This window comes from Cryptosporidium muris, genomic scaffold (genome assembly GCF_000006515.1).
Source record: "Cryptosporidium muris RN66 scf_1106632373475 genomic scaffold, whole genome shotgun sequence".
Classification (NCBI taxonomy): domain Eukaryota; phylum Apicomplexa; class Conoidasida; order Eucoccidiorida; family Cryptosporidiidae; genus Cryptosporidium; species Cryptosporidium muris.
Window position 1 is genome coordinate 318,452 of NW_002196574.1, and position 21,510 is coordinate 339,961.

Consider the following 21,510-nt stretch of genomic DNA (forward strand, 5'->3'; position numbering starts at 1 on the left):
TAGAAAGCACTAATAATTTTAAAAAATAAAGAATTTCTCATATACAGATTGAAAGCTCTAGCTAATAATTACTTATATGTAATACACTTAAATTTTTATTTTTGATATATTCTAGGAATTATTTTCAGTAAATGTATAGTAAGGATTGAATAGAGAATAGTTCGATTAAGAAAAAAATAGATTTTTTTAAAATCAAATATTTATAATGATAAATGAAATGCTTTAGAGTTTAGATTATGTATTAAAGCAATTTCTCGATATTTTACAGTCCATTCATACCAAACTTTGTTATCAGAAGATTTTCTCCAGATATGGAATATAAAGGATTCATTCTTTTGAATATTTATGGGCTTTGATAAAGGTAATAAATACTCAAACCAACTAATAAGGTTTAAAGTATGTGTATGTGGTATTGTTGACAAGCATATATCTTTATAAAGAGAACAATAAAAGTATCCTAAAAATCCATGAATTGTAGAATCCTCCTTGGCTGTGAATAAAATTTTACTGTACCTCTTATTATGCTTGTTAAATTGAGATTGTCTAACTAATTGTTTATTTGGGTGACGGAATTCAAACACTTTTTGAGGACCTTGACACGAGATATGGAATGCTGACTTGACACGAATAACGTAGGGAATCTCTAAACCATGAGGAATACCTTGAGTAGATATATTAAACCATAGTTTATATGATGAAATAGGTTCCACCGCTGAGTAATAAGATTCAGGAATCATAATCCCATCAGATTTAAGAAATTCCTGAGCTGCATCAAGACACTCAGGAGATAATTCATTGTCACCAAATGATCCGAGAAGCTCTGAAACTATTAGGTCAACCTTAATTTGAGATTTCAAATTTCTGATATCTGAGTTTATAATCTTTACATTTTTCCAAACTGGGTCTGGATCGTATTGAACACGTCCTAGAAGAGTTACAATTGCATTAATGTTTTTCTCGACACAAATTAGTTGTGAGTATTCAAGGTTCAAATCTTTTAAGGCATTTATTGAACATTGCATTAAGGGCCCCCTACCTCCCCCAACAACCATAATAGATACTTTTGTAGAAGTACTTTTTCTATTATGGAAATCAATTAAAAAGGTCTTTATAGCTTCTTGATACTTGTTGTATTTCACTTGATCTTTTTCAAAAATCTCATAGAAAGTACTCTGCAAATTTGAATAAAGAGGTTGTAAAGGGGTTTGTAAAACATCTGTATAACCATATTCAAATACTTCTTGTTGAGTTAGTGATGGTAGGTTGTTTATAAATTCTGCTACTTGAGCTTGCCACTTCTTGCATAAAAAAAGTGATTTATAATGTCCATTTTCTCCCACTACAATTGGTACTCTGAGACATAAAAATTTGTTCAAGATAGCTTTAATTTTATGCAAAAATTCACTATTGTCTATTAAATTCTCTAGTAGTTTTGAATTCACTACAATACATCTTACTGGTTCCCCTAAAAATCTCTCCCATTTCAAGAAATCTTCTTCACTTATACATAAAGAGTATATATACAAGATAACTCCTAAACATGAACGTCTAATTCCGTTATTAACTCTATACTTTAAAGAATTCCATGTGTTCCATTGATTATTGTCATGTACTGAAATTCTAATCCAGATATAATTATTACTAGTATTAGACTTCATAAAAGAAGAAAGAGTAGTAAGTAAATATGTGGATAAGGCTTTAATATCTACAATAAGGGCATAATAGCCAATATAGGCTCCCCACCCCAGTAATGATTCTAATTGCACCTCACTTTCTAAGTTCTGAGGTAAGACTCCAACAATCTTAGAAGTCCAAATATTAGATTCTAAAAGTTTATGATTTTGATGACGGGGGATCCAAGAGAATGGGCTTTGAATATCTACTTTATATAAAGTTTCTGATTTAGACTTTGATACAGGAACCACGATAAAGTCATAACCTATTTGGTAAAGCCTATTATATAACTTTTTAATTAGCAGTGATTCATCTGTCAAATCAATACCATCAAATTCTGTTGCATAATCATTAGGCTCTGAGACTTCCATACCAATATAGAAGGTCTGTAACCCAATTTTTAGTGGCATTTCTATTGACCTCACTCCTGTTTTATTGCTGCAGATTCATTAGCGCTTAGTCTCCTTTTGCTACGTGGAACATGAATAATCTTAATCAGCGTTATGAGTTAAATCAATGAGTATCGGAGATATACATAAAGAATTAGATTTGCAAGAACATTTCAGTCCTGAATATTTAAATAATTTAGTTGTTAGTGACTCATATACTAAACTTGTTGAAAAATTGGGAAACAATGCTTGTAGTTTGCTCCTGTTAAACTGTGATAAAGGAATGGAGGTGAGTCTAAGCCCCTTAAATATATTTGTATAAGAAATAAATAATAAATATAAATGATCGAAAACAATTTTTAGGTTGGAATAGATAGGATGAGCTATAAAATAGGTCCAAACTTTCAAGGAATAAAAAATATTCCACCAGGAGTTCACTTTATATACTACAGCGTTATGGGATGTGTTCCTAGTACCCCAGAACATGATTTTGATAATTCAATCCAAGGTTTTTTTGTTAATTTTGCTCCTGGAGAAGTTATTATTAGGCATTGGTCACCTCAAAATCGGAGATTTGAGAAACTAGATGCATTGGAAGATGCCTATATTTCAGCTGTAAGACGTGGTGAATTTTTTGTATCACTTGCTCCCTATATACTTGAATTATATGGAAAGTGGAATGAACTTGTAAACTTTATAACACCGGAAATTCTGGTAAAGTTAACTCCTGTTACAGAGGATATTAGACCATTTAATGAAGATACTAAAGTGGGTAAAATAAGCTTACAAGACTTAAGATTAAAGCGGAATATAGATAATATATCTATGGGTGACAATCAAGTTTTGAACTTAAAATACATAAAAAGTGATATATCTACTCTTGAAAAGTGTAAAGAAGTTACAAGTGATGTATTGGACCCTTCCTCAACATTAGTTGTAGATAAGTCTGCAAATTTCAATGATTGTTTGGATATGAATGCTGGATCAGGAACAATTTATTATAGCACTATTCCATCAATAAATTCTCTACCAAAGAAATTAGGTTTAGCTCATACTGAATATATTGCTGCCTTATCATATGACCCTTCTCCCATTTTAGAATCTATGATCTCGCTTGAGTATGAGGGAAGTTTGATGCTTATATTGGGTGAAATTCAGTTTACATTCATTATTTTTATGTATTGTAGCTGTATATCAGCTTATGAGCAATATAGTAAATTGATTGAGCTCTTATCTAATTGTGAGTCAATAGTTATCAAGTATCCTGATTTATATGTAAATTTTCTGAAGATTATCTGTTGTCATTTGAGAATAATGCCAGATGATATACTTTCGAATCCCATATCACAAATTAGTATTGATGTTCGGGTTTTAGTGAATCTTTACAAAATAACTCAAGTAGATATTGATCAAATAAAACAGCAGAATCTAGAAATATCTAAATTGCAGAAACTGAAAACTTTGCTTAAATACTCTAATCAAATGAACGAACTCGTAAAATTCAAATTCTTCATTGATATTGATACTCTAGAGCTTATATCAGAGGATGCACCTATAGTTGTTTACCAATAAGTTAGATAATTACGAAATTATACACTAACTATACTCATTGTAAAGATAATCTTTTAGAACAGAACTCAAGTTAATAATATAATTATTTATAAATAATTAATTTTAAAATCTAATTTTAAGAATTGAAGTTTAAGTACAAATATTAAGTAGTTTTTTTCATAATTTAATAGGATTAATGGCTACTTTTGTTGTTAAATAATTCTTTGTACTTTCATAAACTACCCAGCTAATTGATATAGCTGGAACTGCTCTAATTAAATTAGGTCTTATACCTTTATAAACTGCACTAGGACCCTCAGTCCTTATAACATGTCTGAGAGATCCAAATATAGATGTATATATTCGAGGTTTACCATTCATCCCATCCACTTGCATTCTAGTTCTTATTAAGGCTATAGGATAAGAAACTATCTGACCTAAGGTAGAAGATATTGCTCCAAAGGAAAGTAATTCCAATAAAGAGGGTTCGACTTCATGCTTATATTTTGAATGTAAGGATTTTAGAGTTTCAAAGCAGGCTAGATCTATTCCAGAATATGGAAATACTCCAACAATTGCAGGAATTGCTCCTCTGTAGAAAGCTCTTAAGCCACATGTATTAAATGTTTGTAAGGCACAGTTAAAAATTCCAGTATAGTGACTGACCTTGGAAACAGCCATTCTAGTCTTCACGACTTCTAGTGGATATATAATAAGTTGAGCTGTAGCTCCAGCAAAGCCACCAGCAATAATCCTTTCATACATATAATTATTAGAAACACTATGTTTAAGAGTTAAATCAGAATTAAGACTGTACCCAGGTTTCCTCAAATTTTTTTCTTTATCAAGATACTTCATTCTTGTATACTTCAAGAGGCTTTTATAATATTCATATATATAGAATTTAAGTCCAAGCTCGGGAGCAACCTTAAGACAATTTACTCCATTCCCTCTAAAAAATCCAGATATTCCTCCATCCATATGAATCAAAGTGACTACATCACGTATTCTTAGATTGCGTTTTGCAATCTGCATAACTACTTTAATACGATCCAATGGGGCTGTAACAGTACGGCTAACTATACCAGCTAGTCCTCCACTAATAAAGTGAATTGCAGCAGCATTCCCGATATATCTACGCAGTCTCTCCAGATCAATGAGATCTAAAGTAACTTTATAATAAGATTTTATTAGTCTTTCCAGTTGGAACTGCTGAGATCCAGCATTATAAGCTATAATTGACTTAGTAGAAAGAGACTGAATATTGTCTGTGTTAGATATTACAGATAAGGGTATTTCATTACCAAAAGCTACATTCGCATCACAAGGAGACATTAACAAGTTGAAATTCTAATGGGGCATAATTATCTTTAGAGAACTTTAACTATGAAGAATTTCGAGTTTGACTACATCTATATTTACCAAGCGTGAAAGGCGCCTTACTTTCCTTTTTTTCTTTTTCTTTCAGGTTTAAGATCTAGCATAGCCTTGGAAGTGAAATCTAATAAGTTAGAATTATTAGATATGTCTAGTATAATAGATGTTGATATTGATGGATTTCATCAAGTTCTTCAGTGGTACAAAGTTCAAAGCTATGGTGATAAACCAAGTCCCAGATCTCTTCATACAGCTAATGTAGTAGGTGACTCCATGTACATATTTGGAGGATATGATGGTCGAAATAGGATAAATTCGTTGTTAAAATTTGACTTTAATAGCTCCAAATGGACAGATCTAAATATTTCACACATTAAATCACCACTTCCTGAGCCTAGAGATCGTCATGCTAGTGCTGTTTATAAAGATTGTATCTATATATTTGGGGGACATAATGGAACTGAAGAGTTAAATGATATATGGTGGTATAATACTAATAATTATACATGGAACACAATATCTGAGACTTGTACATCTTCGAGAGGTCCATCTCCCAGACATTCTCATTCTTGTTTTGTTTTTGAAAAGTATATTTATATTTTCGGAGGAAATGATGGGAGATATCTAAATGATATGTGGCGTTTTGATACTGAAGAAAAGGTATGGAATATGATCAACTATAATCATCCAATACCTGACATTACAACAAACAGTATTTTAAATGATGATATTTTTACAAGTCCAGGAGTGACTACATTATACCAATATGTAATTCCTACTATTAGATGGAGAACAGCTTGTGTTGTAAAAAATGATCAAATGTATCTCTTTGGAGGCCATGATGGAGATATGCATTTACGTGATTTTTATGTATTCAATTTAAAAGATCATTACTGGGAAGAGATTCCCTGCACTAAAGATACTCCCACTGCAAGAGATTCACATAGTATGATTGAGTGTGGTGATACATTATGGCTTTTCGGAGGAAGTTCAAGAGGACACCCTAGAAATGATTTGTACTGTTTTCCTCTAAAAGATAAAGTTTGGAAACTAGTTAAACCAAATACTTATTCAATTGCTAATATTTCCAATAAATCTATATCTTTACTTCCATCAATGAGTTCCTCATCTTCACTATGTTATACAAGTGAAAATCTTACTTCAAATTTTACTTCAGAAGTATATGATAATAGTACATGTACTAAGCCTCCAAAAGCTCGTTTTTGTCATGCAATGGTTATTTACAACTTTACATTGTATATTTTTGGAGGATATGATGGACAAGATAGATTAAATGACTTTATTGCTATTGATCTTTACAATAAGTTGCATATTGATATACCAGTAAGTACTTTAAATAAAGATTTAAAAGGATTACTTAATGATAAAAACACTGCTGATGTAATATTTCAATTAGATGATGGTTCACAAATAAATGCTCATAGAGCAATTATTACAGTTCGAAGTCATATCCTAAGACTTCTAATAACCAACTGTTCTAAACAGGATCGTATACAACAATCTGACCAGAATAGTTTTTTAGTTGTACCTCTTCAAGAAATTAGCAAAGATATATTACTAATGGTCCTCGAATATTTATACACAGATCAAGTAGAGCTATTTGTGAATTTAGATGCAGAGTCTACAAATGCATCAGTACATCATTCTGATTCAGACTATCTTACAAAAGTAACTCAATTATTCTTAGCTGCTGATAAATTTGGTATAGTTAGGCTTCAGCGTATGTGTGAGAGTTATATGATAAGATTTATTGATTGCAATAATGCTGCTATATTACTTAATATAGCTGATATTCATTCATCTGTTACTCTTAAAGAGGCTGCTCTGAATTTTATCTTAAAAAATTTTGATAATGTGACAAAAACTAAGCAATTCGAAGCTGTAGCTAAAAGTAATGTTGAATTAATATTGGAAATTATGCAGAGAAGGTAGTTTATCTTGTAAATTTGGCCTTTTTTATTGAGATTTTTTGTTAACCAACATACACTTGGCGCTAAGAGTCTCTATACTAAGTTACTAAGCCCTTAATTTAAACTATTTGAGGAGCTTAGGGTATAATTAGATATTATTCAATATGAATATATAAAATATTTAAAATATGACAGAATCTACTGAAGGCCAGTTTAGTTCAGTTGAATTTGAGACTCAATTGCATTTATTTTCACAACGTCTGCAAGAGATAAATTCACAACAAGACGTGATATGTTCACTTTCTGAAAGAATAATAAGTGTTAAGGATAATCCAGTGATTCTACAGTTATATATACGACTAATAGAAGAATATAGTATTACAGCTCCTCCTGAGCAACTAATACCTCTTCTTTATCTGCTGAATGACTTTGCTCAAAAGTGCAAGAATCACGCTCATATGGCATCAGAAGCTATCATAAACATCTTTAACCTAATAAATATTGAATATACTGAGTATATGGCTAAGGCAAGACGTTGTTTTAATATTTGGAAATCACGAGGTATATTTGATAGCAATATACTAAAGCAACTAGATTATGCTCTTTTAGGACTTGCACCTCCCTTACTCATTATATCATCTTCATTCCCTAATGTAAATACTTCAGAATCTTCTAATATTTCACAACAAAGCATATCAGATATAAAGTTAGATTCAGTTAATTCAGCAGAGGATCCCATTATTCACATTGCTTGTATTAAACAAAGAGATATAAAATTGTATAACCTATATCAAGATATATGTAATGAATGCGGTACAACAATAAGAGATGCTAGTAGTGCTAGGGAAAAGAGGAAAATAATTCAGAACTTAGAATTTAGTATTACTAAGACACCAAAGGGATCTCAAAAGGAAAAACTACTTAAATTACTCGAAATGGAATGGAATTTACATTGCAATATATGTGATAATATTTTAAAATTGATTGAAAAACTAGATCAATTCCATTTACAAGTAACTAATAAACTATGTGAAATCTTAAATATAGAGGAGAAAATTGTAGAATCTACTTTGAAAGTTTAATAGTGCTGGAAATTGTTGAATTAAAGGATATATTCTTATACCTATAAGGAATTAAATACATTCTCAAACTAGAGAAAGAATAATAATTGTTAACCTATGATTACATAACATACGATATATGACTAGTTATATATAATAATTATATTTTCTATTATTTATTTAAAAAATTTCTATATCCACTTTAAAACCATGTATCAATCTTTTTTATATTCTCGATAAACACCTTCTATCTGGCGACTAATTGACCATTGAAAAAGCAATACAACAGCTGTCTTATCATCTTTACTTCCATTATTTTCCGCAGCTTTTGTAATCAGTTCCGCAATTTCATTGGGATTCTTTGAATAATTCTCTTTAGTTATTTTTACTATATCTTCATCACTTAAAAATTCACTAACTCCATTTGTCAATAAAACTAAAAATAAATCTCTATCCATATCAACAGATTCAATACGTATATCTGGTTCCCAAGTAGACAACAATGTAGGCTCTTTCATATGTAAATCTCCTATACTTCTTGATACACTTATACTATTTGGTTTATTATTTTTCTTATCTCCTAAAATTCTCGTTTTTGGGAATATTTTCCAGATCCCATCACAATTTTTAATATAACCTCCTAACTTTTCAATTCTCTGTCTTTCCCCTATAATAAATGGCCGGTGATCTGTAGTTAGTCTATACGCTACTACATTTTCACCATCTTCGCTAATGTTCAAACGTCCAAGGATTATTCTAGAGTCCCCACAGTTTGCTAAAATCAATTTTAATTCTCCATCTACAGGATCTGGACCATATATTAAACAAACAGACGCTGTTGTACCATCAAAGTATTGTCTCTTCCTTGCAATGGCAAGATAATTATTATTTGTAATCTGAAAACCCTTTTCAAGTCCTTTACAGAGAGCCTTTATCTCTTGGGAATGAGATTTATTACTTAAATTGCTCTTACTAATTTTATTTACACCAATTTCAGGTATATGGCCTGGTATATTTACATTGTTTCTACATATTTCCTGTGAGTAAACAGATAAGACATTGGTTAACAGATTATTATAAACATAATCTACACATTTAGAGCCTGCATGCCCATCAAATACAGCAGAGCAGAAACATAGAGCTTCACTTGTTGAGTTTACTACCTCAATAGGTAACTTTAACTTAGTTATAAACCGATCTTCACACTCTGTTTCATTTATTAACTTATTAACCCTTATATTACTTCCAGCAATTATATCATTATCAAGTTCTAAGCATATATCAGATTCGTCATCCTTAGGTGAAGTGACACAGTCTAATTCATATGATATAGTTTTGTCTTCATTCTTGTACTTGCAATTATCACACTCACTTCCATAATCATGTATGAATTTATCCTGTTGTGTATTTAACTCCACCAAAGAAAGTCCTGATTCATCAAAAGTATATAATTGAGATGTAGAACTGTCGAAATATACCTTATCTTCATCATTATATAGCCATGAGCTTTTGTTGTGTAAATACCAACCACTAGCTTCGTCAATACTGTATCCACATATCTCAAGATTATCCGGATTAAACAAAGGAATTGATTGTACATTATTTATACTTACTGAGGGCTCTCTACTTACACATCTAATTTTCAAAGGTTTATATTCTATACACTTTTCCGTTTTCTGTTCCATAAGAGAAGAAGTGTAATAGGTAAAATAAAAATGTAATATACGCGCTTTCAACGCTTCTGCCAGGTTATCTTTGATTTCAATAACTGGAAAGTAGAGGAATGGTCTTTAAATTGATCACTAATAACTCAGATTATTTATTAGTTTATATATCTCTTAATTTCATGATAATCCTTATTTAATGAGTTTATCTACCATTGATATTATTGGTGGACCTGATGCATATTTATTAGAGGATAAAGAAAAAATTGAGCAAGCTGTAATTTTAAATGATGCCTTAAGAGAAACATTGAAGTCTAGAATTAAACCTTCTGTAAAGAAAGTAATTGAAACTAGTGACTTTATAAGTTTACCAAGAAATAGTAGGCGTGACGGAAATAACGTAAAAGATAATCCAGAGAAAAGAAGAAATATGATTAAAAGGGAACATCCTGAATATTCTAACATCAGATCTGATAACTCTGAAATTAATAAAAAAAGGAATGTTGAAGTGGAAAGCCTGATGTTACCATGGGAATTTATACCTCAATACTTGTTGAAGTTAAAATTTGATTGTCCTAATATGTACTTCATTCATCTAAATAATGAGATAATACAACTTGTAAGATGGTTAGAACTAACACCTGCTGAAAAGTTTCTAAGGCAGCGTATTCTTGCTCGGATAATGCTTTTGTCACATACTTTGTGGCCAAATTCAAAGGTACAACCTTTTGGAAGTTTTTTTACCGGTCTGTCTCTTCCTACTGGAGACTTGGATATTTGTATCCTGAATGTTAGTGGAAGTCCCAAGAGGAGGTTAAGGGAACTTGCTGATGCATTAAGGAATTGGGACTTATGTACAGGCCTCGAACTAATATTAACTGCTAGAGTACCAATTATAAAATTTGTTGATTCAGAATCATGTATTTCTGTAGATATCTCACTAAACCAAGAGAGTTGTATTGATACAACTCAGCATATTTGTGAATGTCTAAAGAGATTTGATGTTTTGAGACCATTAATTATTACAATCAAGTTATTTTTACATCAGCGAGGTTTGGATGAGACTTATCTGGGAGGTTTGGGATCTTATGCCCAATTTTGTTTGATTCTATCCTTTATACAGCAGCATATATCTTCATATTCATCAGTTATACATCAGATGACTAGCTTAGGACATCTACTTTTTGATTTCTTTGAATTATACGGGACAATATTCAATTACAGCAGTACTGGGATTAAAGTTAAAGACAAAGGAGAATATTTTCCGAGGAAAATTTCCAGCTCTGAATCAACTCTTTCTTTAGAATCACCATTACCTCCATATAATGATATTGGGCGTGGAACATATAAATTTAATGATGTTAGACAATCTTTTCGTTTAGCTTTTTTGGACCTTGTGGAATCTAGGCAAAAATTTATTGATATATATTCTAAAAATCATAACAAAAGACCGAAAGACCCAAGGTCATACAGCATATTATCTTCAATAATATGTACAAACGATGAACTTTTCCACTGTAGACTACGTCGTGAAAATGATAATTGCACTCCAGTTAGTAGTTATAGGCAACCTCCAACCATTACTAAGGATATTATTAACCAGGTAAAGCAAGAGATGGAGAATTTTGATTGTTTAAAATCTTCAACTAATAAATAACTATTGAATATAACATATTAAGAAATTAGTGGATTAACATCTTAATTAATCTAATAGTTTTATTGAACCATTAACCCCATATATATTTCTGATTTAGATTATAATAATTTTGGTACTGAGGTATAAGAGCCATTCTACTTTGTATTTGATTTAGTTGAGGATTATGCCAAAATCTAGGATAATAAACTATCGGTTGTAGAGGTGACTTCAAACTTGTCTCATTTGGAAGAAAGGCAAACTTGTTATTTGAATTAGATGCTACATAATTATTGACTAAATAGTAAGTTCCACTTGTTGGTTTTTGAGTAAAGATTTTGCGATAAGTTGGAACTTGACTTTTTGATTCAGTATCAACTTTTTTAATATTTTTATCATCAAGAATTTTATAATTTTTCACTTGATTTAAAGATAACTGAACTATTGGTGATTGTATATCTTTCTTTTCAATAGTTCCTTTTACTTGATCTTTATTCCACTGATCTAAATCACTTATTACTTCTGTAATCTTTTCTTCTTCTGAATAACCTGGAATTTGATCTGCATATGATCTTATTTCAATTTCATCTTTATTTATACTATGGTTTATCCTCATAATATCTAATGCAGAAACCTGTATTTCGGCATCTTTCAAAGAAGTTGTTAGATTTAACTTATTTGTACTATTTTCATTATTATCTAACTGCTTGTCTTGAATAACTTTAACTGTGAAACTTTCAATGCGTGGTGGTGACGAAGACAGCTGGATTTGTCTATCTTCTTTTTGTAAGTTTAATATATCTACTTTATTTAGTGGGAAATCCAAAAACTTAGAGCACCAAATCTTAAATGGATCTGAATTTTTATTGGTAACTTGACTTATTTCCTTTGTTAATAAACTTAAAGTCTTATTATCTTTCTTAACCTGACTTTCAGGAATTTCTAATAGCTCCTGAGAATGCATTAATTGTTCTCTTAAACGATATTCTCTTACACGCCTTCTTGCTCTGTTCACAGCCAACCATATTTCTGATGATGAATCCAGGTAAATATTCTTTTTTTTATTTTTTTTTTCGTAGATACCTTCTTTTCTATTTCTTGTATAAACTTGATTAAACTTATGTTGCCTCTTTAAACTAAAATTTGTGTTATCTTTTGACTTTCTAGACCCAATTTTTTGATTTAAAAGGGCTTTATTTTCCACATTATCCTTCAATTTCTCATGATTCAACTCAAAATTCATTTCGCTTACATTTGACTCTAATGAACTATTTTTAAAAGAAGAAATAATTTTAGATTGATCTTCATTAGTCAATGATGGTGTGTTATCGTCTAATTTATAATTAAAATCATTACCTGAACAAAGCTCATTGAATGGGGACTCTGAACAGCTCAGATCATTCAAACTATCTACATCTTTTTCTGAAAATTCCTCAAATGGTGAATAACTCATCGATAAAAGTTCTTCCATTATAGAACTAAGATTTTCAAGATTATCACTAGATTTCTGGACTTCTATACTCCCCTCAGTTAGTTTTGCTACATTATCTTCTTTTATTCTCTCATCTGTCATCCAAAGTGTAATAATTTCATTGATTATACTTGTAGTTAATGAATTTATAGTATTACTAAGATGATTTTCCAAATAATCTGATTCCTCTATATTTGAATTCAGTAACGTAATAATGTCGTTAATGTTAAGCAGTATATTTGAGTAACTAACAAATTTTCCTGTTATTCTATAGATAATTGTTGTAATGTTTACAAATAGAGTACATAGCTCATCTTCTTCACTCTTTTCAGATAAAATTTTTAAAATATTTTCTTTATCATTCAAATCATATTTACATCTTATAATTTGGATATAACTCTCAAGTTCATCTAGTAAACCAAAAATAGAAGGTTGAGAAATACTATAATCATTTCTATCTTCATACCATATATCCTCATATTCCTTACTATTTGTATCTTTGAAAATAATTTGATCATTATTATTTCCTGTAACATAGCCAATACAAATACATTTTTTATTTAACATACAATATGCTAAAGTTTTAGTCAGACATACTGGGTAATTTTTTGAATTCTGTAAGTAGGCCAAAATTTTTCCAATGAAACTCATTGTCTGTAATTCACTTTTCTCCTCATTTAAACCTATTTCTATATTTATCCACGAGGGATCACCAATAAGATCCAGGATATATATAAAATTGTTATAACTCTCTAAATCCTTTGTTAGAGAAGATTTGAAGATAATAGATTCAAGTTCGAGTACAAGTAGTGAGTGAAATCTTATATTAGGGATATATTCTTCACCATTATAACTTATTGAATTAATTTCATGTTGAATTTTCCTTGCTACTTTTAGCATGTTTAATGCATGAACAGGTTCTCTCACTTCAACTTGTAAAACGTTCAATACACCAGTACTATCATTTTCTTTTTTTAGCATCTGCTCAAGGGGATTATCTAATCCTTGAAGTGCATCAAATATAATTTCAGAATTTGTGTACTCATCTTTGTGAAATAATAAAAAAGAGACTTTTACTATACTATAGCAGTAACTTGGTAAATCAATTCCATATTTGGGTGATCTAATTTCTGAAAATAAACAATGAACTACCTTTTCAAATATGCCCCCATTTACATTTGAATCACTCATGTTGCAATCATCATAAGATTGACCATATAAAAAGTTCGTTTTCCCATTTTTTGGACGTCCCATAGTCCAAATTATTCCATTATTAATCTGTGTGAGGCACCTCCTAACTAGATTCCTAATTTCTGAATCATCTAGAGTATAGCTCTCATCCAGAAAGTGTATATAACCTGGTTCTATGCAAGTCATTTTTACTCAAAAAATTTACACAAAAAAAATTAATTTATTTAAAAAAAAATTGCATGTGGCCATGCATGCATACGCAGCATTTCCATTCCCTCCCCCCCCCTCTAAAGAACACACAAATTACTTTAAAATGAGTTAAATCTATAATCAAAAATTAGGTAATACTAATATCTATAAACTAAATACATCCTACTCAACACTTTGTATATGTTTCGGAGATGTGGGGTCATTAAATAAAAGATGAACTTCAGTGTTGCTAGCAGTAATATTCGAACTCGTTTCAAATACAGCTCTAAATATATGAGATAAATCATCAATAATATGCGAAGCATTTAAACTACGCATAAATTTTTTAAAAGCAATATGAGCTGACAATCGAGTTATACAACAAGCTCCATAAGCTGCTATAATTTCTGGAGAGTTGCAATACCTAGTTTCATCTGTAGTATTTGTTAAACTCTGTATTGACCAATAGAATAAGGGGGCAATACACCCAGCTAAAATATCACCTTGTCCACCACACCTTTTATATGATCCAGATAAGTTACAAATCGCTACTACTTTACCATTGGTAATTATATCAAATTTACCTTTAAGAACAATACAAACATTTCCAAAAGATCTACTCAAATCAACAACCTTAGTAATTTTATTGAAAATCTGTTCACAATTTAAATGGGATAATTGGGTGAAGGCCTCTACTTTAGTATCTTTTTGGTACTTTTGGTGTGTACAATTTTCTAATATAATATGTTCATAAAAGCACCAATTCAGAGGATTTGTACTACAGAAACTTTTTCTCTTATTCTCTGGGATATCTGATTTTTCACTATCAGAAGTAATACATCTATTTCTATACAGGTTTATTTCTTCTCCATCATCATAGATTTCGAACATAATAGGATTGTTGAAATTTGAAGGGCACTCTATATTAGGTGTTCTTTCACAGGGAGATACAATATCTAGATCTTCATTCATTCCCAACGGTAAAACCTGTGGAATATTGATATCATTATCAATAATTTCAATATCACTCACTTTATCATTGAGTTCAATATGGCTATATGATGAAGTTGCAGCAGTAGCTGTTCCTGCTTGACTATAACTCTTAGGAGAACTCTCTTTAATATTTGGGATTAGAGTTTCAGAGCTCATACTATTGGCTAATTCGATAGATTTTTCAAATCTAAAAAATTCTGCAGTATTTGGGGTTAATATACAGTGTTTATACCCGCAAATTAATTCTGGTTGTTGGGATACTAAATATAGGCCATCTGCATCTATTACAAGTGGTACTGATAGAGACCTACAAATTCGAATTAATTCTGAAACAACCTTTAAAACATTTTTATTTCTTCCCAATCCACAACCAATTATAATTACATCCATTTTAGGTAGCCACACCCGAATATTATCAATATACAAGGTGCAATCTTCTATAGTTGCTTCAAGATTACTAGATGGTAATAGAGGATGCACAATTAAGTCAGGACTATATGATTTTATAGGTAAAGAAGCTTCAGGAGTACAAAATATATGGCATAAATCTGCTCCAATTGTTAATGAAGAGATGCCTGCAAAGTAAGAAGCTCCTGTATACTCCAAAGATCCCCCAATAACCCCAATTTTTCCAAGTGAACCTTTTCTCAAATCCATATTAAGCTGAGGTACAATACTGCGAACTGCATCAATAAGTTTTCCTTGAGAAATAGGTGGGTACCAATCATACAAATGATGTTTATTATCATATGAAACATCCTCATTACTTACGGTTTTATCCATATCTTGTAAAGTCTCATTATCAAGATTGGTTCTAGTTCTCCATCTATAAAAAAAATTTAACCAACTATCCATTCCCTATATTATAACTATCTAGGTGAACCAACTTGAGTAAGAAAAGTTCAAGTGAGATTTCAAATTTAAAAGAAAAAAAGGGCGGTCAAACTTATTAAGAGCTATATTAACAAAATATTTCTAGATCGTAGACTTTAGATCTACTTTTATACTAGATTTAAATATCACTAAAAAAAAAAAAAAAAAATAATACTTTATAGCTCCTTCAACCTGATATTCATTGCAATTCTATTTATTATGTCAAACTGATCTAAAAAATCTACAATATTAGTAGTTTGAATAGCCACTGACTTCCTATTGTTAAAATAAGTACATTTTATATTAACAATATCTGACGAATTTGTCACAAGAATGCAACTTGGGAGCTTAATTCGCTCACTTGAAATCTTATTCTTAGAATTATATTCTATAATTGTCTTTAAAGATGAAAGTGTGTATTGTAATCTCTCATATTTATCAATATTCTCATGTAATTTCTTTTGAATTGATTGTAAATTTGGAGGATTTATACACTTATCTATATTTGTGGGTCTTAAAGGGTTTAAAAAGTGTGATATTCCTTGCCAAGTAATACTTTTACCACTTCTCCCTATAATTGTTGCAGATATCAAAACATTAATAGCATCATATACCCTCTTCCTAATACTTTTTTCACTAGATTCTCGACTTTTCTGATATAATATATCATAATTATACCTTTCTTGATCTACTGGCCCTAAATATTCCATAATTAATATATCTGCAATATCATTATGAGTTGAGATTCTCCAAACTTTTAATAGACTACATATTTTAACTGCAACTTGTCTTAAAGTACCCCTTGGAATAGTAGAGCTAATTACATTGTTACGCAAATTTGATTGTGAGGTTATATTAGATACTTGAGGTATATTTCTGGAATTTGTTTCTGTAGTCAGCATTTCAAATACAAAGTTATCAGTCTCATTACTGGTATTATTAATTGCATGACTATCAAATTTAGGTTCATCATTGTCCATACTATGTACACGTTTCAACATATATCACATATTATTAAATGTAGTAGGTTACAATAAGAAAAAAGGTTTTTAAAGTCAAACTAAAAATGGATATGAAATTGGCGCCATAATATCTTTATAACTATCCAATTGTTAATAAATACAAAAAACTCCTATCTTTAGCCATCTACATTACATATAATTTCGTATTAGTAGGGTGCATTTGTATAACAAGTCCTTTTTATTTAAATGTATATTTATATCTTTTAAAATAAAGAAAAATTTTCAATTTTTTAGATTTGGTTAAAAATAAAGGAGGTCAATTTATTCATTATCTGCAATCAATTATATTATTTAATTAAATCAATGCCTCTCTAAGTCCTAGAATTATATAAATCTTGTAATCTTAGTATAAACAAAGTACTTTAGTAATGCTAGAATTCAATGGGAGAACCGCTCGTCTAAATTGAGACCCCTCAAAAAAAAAAAAAAAAAAAAATTGATAATAAATAATATACAGATTCTGGCAGCAAATTATAAAGTACCTATATCAAATAGACCGTAAGAGTTATGGATAGTGATTATTCATTTTCATTAACAACCTTCAGTCCTTCAGGAAAGCTTGTTCAAATAGAATATGCTCTGAATGCTGTTAATAATCATGGTAGGCCAGCTTTGGGTATTAAAGCGAAAAATGGCGTCGTTATTGCAAGTGAAAAGAAAGTATCAACAACTTTAATTGAGCAAAATTCAATAAGAAAGATCGAATACATAACTAAAGGAATTGGATGCTGTTTTGCAGGGATGCCAGCTGATTTCCGAGTAATTTTAAAAAAGAGTAGGAAAGTAGCTCAAAGATATTTTGCAACATACCATGAAGAAATTCCTGTAAATGAATTAGTTAGAGAAGTAGCAGCAGTTATGCAGGAATTTACTCAATCTGGAGGTGTAAGGCCATTTGGAATATCACTCCTAGTAGCTGGATTTGATCATAGAAAAGAACCTAAACTATACCAAATAGACCCATCTGGGGCATACTTTGGTTGGAAGGCTTCAGCTATTGGTAAAGATATGCAGAACGCAAAATCATTTTTGGAAAAACGATACAACTCTGAGATAGAAATTGAGGATGCAATACATACAGCACTTTTGACTCTTAAAGAATGCTTTGAAGGGGCAATGAATGAAAATAATGTAGAGATAGGCTACATAGGTGAAAATAAGATTTTTACCACCTTATCATCAGAGGAAATCAAGGACTATTTAGGTGAAGTAGAGTAATATCTATATAAATAGTGGGACTTGGAAACCTAGTGAAATCTTTAATAGAGCTTACTTTATAGTACTAGACACGTTAGACTTTTAATATCTCCATAGATTCTACATAGTTCATGTTAAATTTATTTCTAAATTTTCTTTGATAACCAGTTATCCTCAATATTATATTACTAGTTTTATTTTAATAAGAAAAATTTTGATTATAATTTTAAAAAGTTTATGAACAAGCCTTTAATTTCTAAATAGTTTTGTGAAATATATATAAGCAACATTATTTTGATGTGGGGAGTTTAAGTGTGTGTAGCAGTAATTAAAAAGCCACTCAGAAGATAGCGCCAATTTATCGATACCCCCTCCTTTCCCCTCACCCCTCCACCCTTATTAGTAGCTGCAATGGCCACAAAGTAGTGAGTTCACTTATACTAATTAAGTTAATTTTGGAATTTCTGAAATTTAATTGGAAGTATTAAAGATGTTATATTATGTATTTTATTTATTGATAATTAGTTTATGTCTTTGGTCATCTAATAGTGGTGAGACTTCTGGGGTCCCTGAGGGTATTAACTTAGACAGTTCTATGCTTGAGGGTCTTAATTCTGAAGGACTTGGAGATTTGGGTAATTTAGGTAATATTGGAGGTATGGGAGGTATGGGAGGAATGGGGGATATGGGGGATATGGGGGATATGGACAATGTTATAGTTGATGAAGCTTCCCCAGCTCCAGCTCCAGGTTTAAGTACTGATGAAGAGCTCTTAATTCAGAAATCTAGTGAAAGTTATGAATTCCAAGCTGAGGTGTCACGTCTGATGGATATTATTATTAATTCCTTGTATTCTCAGAAGGATGTCTTCTTGAGAGAGTTACTATCTAACTCTGCAGATGCACTAGAGAAGGCTAGATTTACTTCTGTTACTGATAAAAGTTTTCTTGGAAATAAGACTGAATTGGAAATTCGAATATCATATGATGTGAACAAACGTACAATTTCTATTACTGATACTGGTGTTGGTATGACCCGTCATGATTTAGTTACTAATTTAGGTACAGTTGCAAAATCTGGAACAGCGAACTTTTTGGAATCTCTAGCTAAGGGAGGAGATTTGAATCTTATTGGACAATTTGGTGTAGGATTCTATGCTTCGTTTTTGGTAGCTGATAGAGTGACAGTTATATCTAAGAGTAATGAAGATGAGCAATATGTATGGGAGTCAAATGCCGATGTTTCATTCAGAATTAGTCTAGATCCTCGTGGCAATACTCTTGGTAGAGGTACTTCAATTATTTTGACTCTTAAGGAGGATTCTACAGAATTTCTAAGTTTCTCTAAACTTAAGGAACTAGCTTTAAGATATTCACAGTTTACTAGTTTTCCAATCTATATATATAATCCTGAGGCTCCAAAAAAGGAAAAATCTGAAAACTCATCAGAATCTTCTGAATCTGAGGTATCCAAAGGACGTTGGGAATTAGTTAATGTTGAGAAGGCTATATGGTTACGCCCCAAGGAAGATATTACTTCTGAGGAATATACAGCATTTTATAAGAGCATTACACATGATTATATGGAGCCTATGCGTCATTTACACTTTTCAGCAGAGGGTGAAATAGAATTTAAGGCTTTACTATATATACCATCACACCCCCCTCATGATATGTTTGATGCTTATATGGGTAAATCTGGAAATATTAAGTTATATGTTAGAAGAGTTCTCATTACTGACAAAGTAGAGGACTTACTTCCAAAATATTTAAATTTTATTAAGGGAGTTGTTGATAGCGATGATATTAGTTTAAATGTTGCTAGAGAACATGTACAACAAAGTCGAATTATTAGAGTCATTAGTAAGAAGATTGTTCGTAAGATTTTGGATATGATTAAACAAATTCAAACAGAACAGATAAAGGCAGAGAAGACTCAAGAGACTCAGGAATTAAGTAGTGAAACAGATGAGTCTGAGGAGTCTAAAGAAGAGAAGGAGAAGTTTAAGAAGCTATTAACTAGTTATGATAAGTTCTATGATATGTTCCATAAGAATCTGAAACTTGGTTGTTATGATGATGAGTCCAATCGTTCTAAAATAGTGAAATTACTTAAGTTCCACTCTTCAAAGAGCATTGATAAAACAATTTTCTTATCTCAATATATTGAACGTATGAAACCTGATCAAAAGACTATTTACTACATATCTGGTGATTCACCTTCTGCATTATTAAAGAATCCCTTGGTTTCTGTATTTTTGAAGCACGATGTTGAAGTAATATTCCTAACTGAAGGAGTAGATGAACCTTGTATTGCTAGAGTTCCTGAATTGGAAGGCTTTAAACTATCAAGTATTGAGAAGAATGAAGTCCGTCCCTTCGATGAAACTGAAGATGAAAAGACTTATCATGAACGTCTTACCAAGCATTTTGAACCTTTACTTAAATTTCTCAAGGATTCACTTTCACCAGATGTACTCAAAGTTGAAGTTTCCAAGCGCTTAGTTCATGATCCTGCTGTTTTGACAGCTGGACCATGGGGGCAATCTGCCTTTATGCAGAAAATACAAAAGGCTCAAACATTTGCTGATAATAGAAATGTGAATGTTAAGAATCGTCATATGGAGATAAATCCCCATCATATCTTAGTACAGAAGTTATTGAGTCTTGTACAATCAGATAATACTGATGAAGCAAAATCTTTAGCTAGAACTATTCATAACCTTGCCACTATTGCTTCAGGGTTTGAATTGGATAATCCAAATGAATTTGCTTCTAATATGTATAAACTTGTCCTTACCTCATCTGGTTTAAATCATGATGAGCAGATTAATCACTTGGACTTACCAGCAATTGAAGGTAGTAGTGACAGCACAGAGAGTGGTAAAGATGTAGATGATGAAGCTGATGATGAAGCTGATGATGAAGCTGATGATGAAGCTGATGAAGTTGACAATCAAGTTGATGAATCAAAACGTGATGAGCTTTAATATGTAAAATAGGACTTTCATCAACTTTTGGAATTTTTGTTGCATTGATTAGTTATTTAGCTGTAGTTGACTAAATAGATCAATAATTTTTGACTTCTTTTTACAATAAGATCTCACTAAATTGGAATTTCACAACTTTGTATCTATATAAACGAGTCAAGGTAAATATCAAATTTAGATATATCGGGATATCCCACAACTCTACTTCAAGAGATTTAAAACTAGTTATTTCAGTAATTTCTAGTTAATTTCAGAGTATTTGGTTATAACTTAGCTTAGAAGTTTAAATATTTAAGTCTACAAAT

At 30.9% G+C, this 21,510-nt stretch overlaps 12 protein-coding genes across 12 annotated transcripts, besides 15 other annotated features; 6 read left to right on the forward strand and 6 right to left on the reverse strand.

Annotated features, from left to right (window-relative positions):
* The first annotated feature begins 170 nt into the window (after positions 1–170).
* Positions 171–207: a sequence feature (AT_rich).
* Positions 201–2,084, reverse strand: CMU_013580 (Skb1 methyltransferase family protein; the record flags this gene model as incomplete). The annotated part of the gene is made up of 1 exon (XM_002140996.1): positions 201–2,084. One exon carries the CDS (start codon positions 2,082–2,084, stop codon positions 201–203), a length of 1,884 nt encoding a protein of 627 aa, XP_002141032.1.
* A 106-nt stretch (positions 2,085–2,190) lies between these two features.
* CMU_013590 (AAR2 family protein) lies at positions 2,191–3,635 on the forward strand (the record flags this gene model as incomplete). Its single annotated transcript, XM_002140997.1, has 2 exons — positions 2,191–2,352; positions 2,427–3,635. 2 exons carry the CDS (start codon positions 2,191–2,193, stop codon positions 3,633–3,635), a joined length of 1,371 nt encoding a protein of 456 aa, XP_002141033.1.
* Positions 2,368–2,407: a sequence feature (AT_rich).
* A 70-nt stretch (positions 3,636–3,705) lies between the features above and the next one.
* Positions 3,706–3,754: a sequence feature (AT_rich).
* A 37-nt stretch (positions 3,755–3,791) lies between these two features.
* On the reverse strand, positions 3,792–4,949 carry CMU_013600 (carrier protein, putative; the record flags this gene model as incomplete). The annotated part of the gene is made up of 1 exon (XM_002140998.1): positions 3,792–4,949. The coding sequence occupies one exon, from the start codon at positions 4,947–4,949 to the stop codon at positions 3,792–3,794; it is 1,158 nt and encodes a 385-aa protein (XP_002141034.1).
* A 189-nt stretch (positions 4,950–5,138) lies between these two features.
* On the forward strand, positions 5,139–6,944 carry CMU_013610 (kelch motif family protein; the record flags this gene model as incomplete). Its single annotated transcript, XM_002140999.1, has 1 exon — positions 5,139–6,944. One exon carries the CDS (start codon positions 5,139–5,141, stop codon positions 6,942–6,944), a length of 1,806 nt encoding a protein of 601 aa, XP_002141035.1.
* Positions 6,945–7,065: 121 nt separating this feature from the next.
* Positions 7,066–7,112: a sequence feature (AT_rich).
* On the forward strand, positions 7,111–8,004 carry CMU_013620 (uncharacterized protein; the record flags this gene model as incomplete). The annotated part of the gene is made up of 1 exon (XM_002141000.1): positions 7,111–8,004. The coding sequence occupies one exon, from the start codon at positions 7,111–7,113 to the stop codon at positions 8,002–8,004; it is 894 nt and encodes a 297-aa protein (XP_002141036.1).
* Positions 8,005–8,130: 126 nt separating this feature from the next.
* Positions 8,131–8,174: a sequence feature (AT_rich).
* A 24-nt stretch (positions 8,175–8,198) lies between these two features.
* CMU_013630 (protein phosphatase 2C, putative) lies at positions 8,199–9,668 on the reverse strand (the record flags this gene model as incomplete). The annotated part of the gene is made up of 1 exon (XM_002141001.1): positions 8,199–9,668. One exon carries the CDS (start codon positions 9,666–9,668, stop codon positions 8,199–8,201), a length of 1,470 nt encoding a protein of 489 aa, XP_002141037.1.
* Positions 9,669–9,846: 178 nt separating this feature from the next.
* On the forward strand, positions 9,847–11,304 carry CMU_013640 (PAP/25A associated domain-containing protein; the record flags this gene model as incomplete). The annotated part of the gene is made up of 1 exon (XM_002141002.1): positions 9,847–11,304. One exon carries the CDS (start codon positions 9,847–9,849, stop codon positions 11,302–11,304), a length of 1,458 nt encoding a protein of 485 aa, XP_002141038.1.
* Positions 11,305–11,374: 70 nt separating this feature from the next.
* On the reverse strand, positions 11,375–14,128 carry CMU_013650 (uncharacterized protein; the record flags this gene model as incomplete). Its single annotated transcript, XM_002141003.1, has 1 exon — positions 11,375–14,128. One exon carries the CDS (start codon positions 14,126–14,128, stop codon positions 11,375–11,377), a length of 2,754 nt encoding a protein of 917 aa, XP_002141039.1.
* Positions 12,327–12,354: a sequence feature (AT_rich).
* Positions 13,084–13,104: a sequence feature (AT_rich).
* Positions 14,129–14,149: 21 nt separating the features above from the next.
* Positions 14,150–14,179: a sequence feature (AT_rich).
* Positions 14,180–14,314: 135 nt separating this feature from the next.
* CMU_013660 (carbohydrate kinase domain-containing protein, putative) lies at positions 14,315–15,979 on the reverse strand (the record flags this gene model as incomplete). Its single annotated transcript, XM_002141004.1, has 1 exon — positions 14,315–15,979. The coding sequence occupies one exon, from the start codon at positions 15,977–15,979 to the stop codon at positions 14,315–14,317; it is 1,665 nt and encodes a 554-aa protein (XP_002141040.1).
* Positions 15,980–16,147: 168 nt separating this feature from the next.
* Positions 16,148–16,171: a sequence feature (AT_rich).
* A 2-nt stretch (positions 16,172–16,173) lies between these two features.
* On the reverse strand, positions 16,174–16,998 carry CMU_013670 (transcription factor E2f/dimerization partner domain-containing protein; the record flags this gene model as incomplete). Its single annotated transcript, XM_002141005.1, has 1 exon — positions 16,174–16,998. The coding sequence occupies one exon, from the start codon at positions 16,996–16,998 to the stop codon at positions 16,174–16,176; it is 825 nt and encodes a 274-aa protein (XP_002141041.1).
* A 196-nt stretch (positions 16,999–17,194) lies between these two features.
* Positions 17,195–17,252: a sequence feature (AT_rich).
* A 47-nt stretch (positions 17,253–17,299) lies between these two features.
* Positions 17,300–17,320: a sequence feature (AT_rich).
* A 114-nt stretch (positions 17,321–17,434) lies between these two features.
* Positions 17,435–17,455: a microsatellite.
* Positions 17,456–17,526: 71 nt separating this feature from the next.
* On the forward strand, positions 17,527–18,237 carry CMU_013680 (proteasome subunit alpha type 2, putative; the record flags this gene model as incomplete). Its single annotated transcript, XM_002141006.1, has 1 exon — positions 17,527–18,237. One exon carries the CDS (start codon positions 17,527–17,529, stop codon positions 18,235–18,237), a length of 711 nt encoding a protein of 236 aa, XP_002141042.1.
* Positions 18,238–18,392: 155 nt separating this feature from the next.
* Positions 18,393–18,449: a sequence feature (AT_rich).
* Positions 18,450–18,706: 257 nt separating this feature from the next.
* Positions 18,707–21,205, forward strand: CMU_013690 (Hsp90 protein, putative; the record flags this gene model as incomplete). Its single annotated transcript, XM_002141007.1, has 1 exon — positions 18,707–21,205. One exon carries the CDS (start codon positions 18,707–18,709, stop codon positions 21,203–21,205), a length of 2,499 nt encoding a protein of 832 aa, XP_002141043.1.
* Positions 19,978–19,998: a sequence feature (AT_rich).
* Positions 21,110–21,162: a microsatellite.
* Positions 21,206–21,510: the final 305 nt, after the last annotated feature.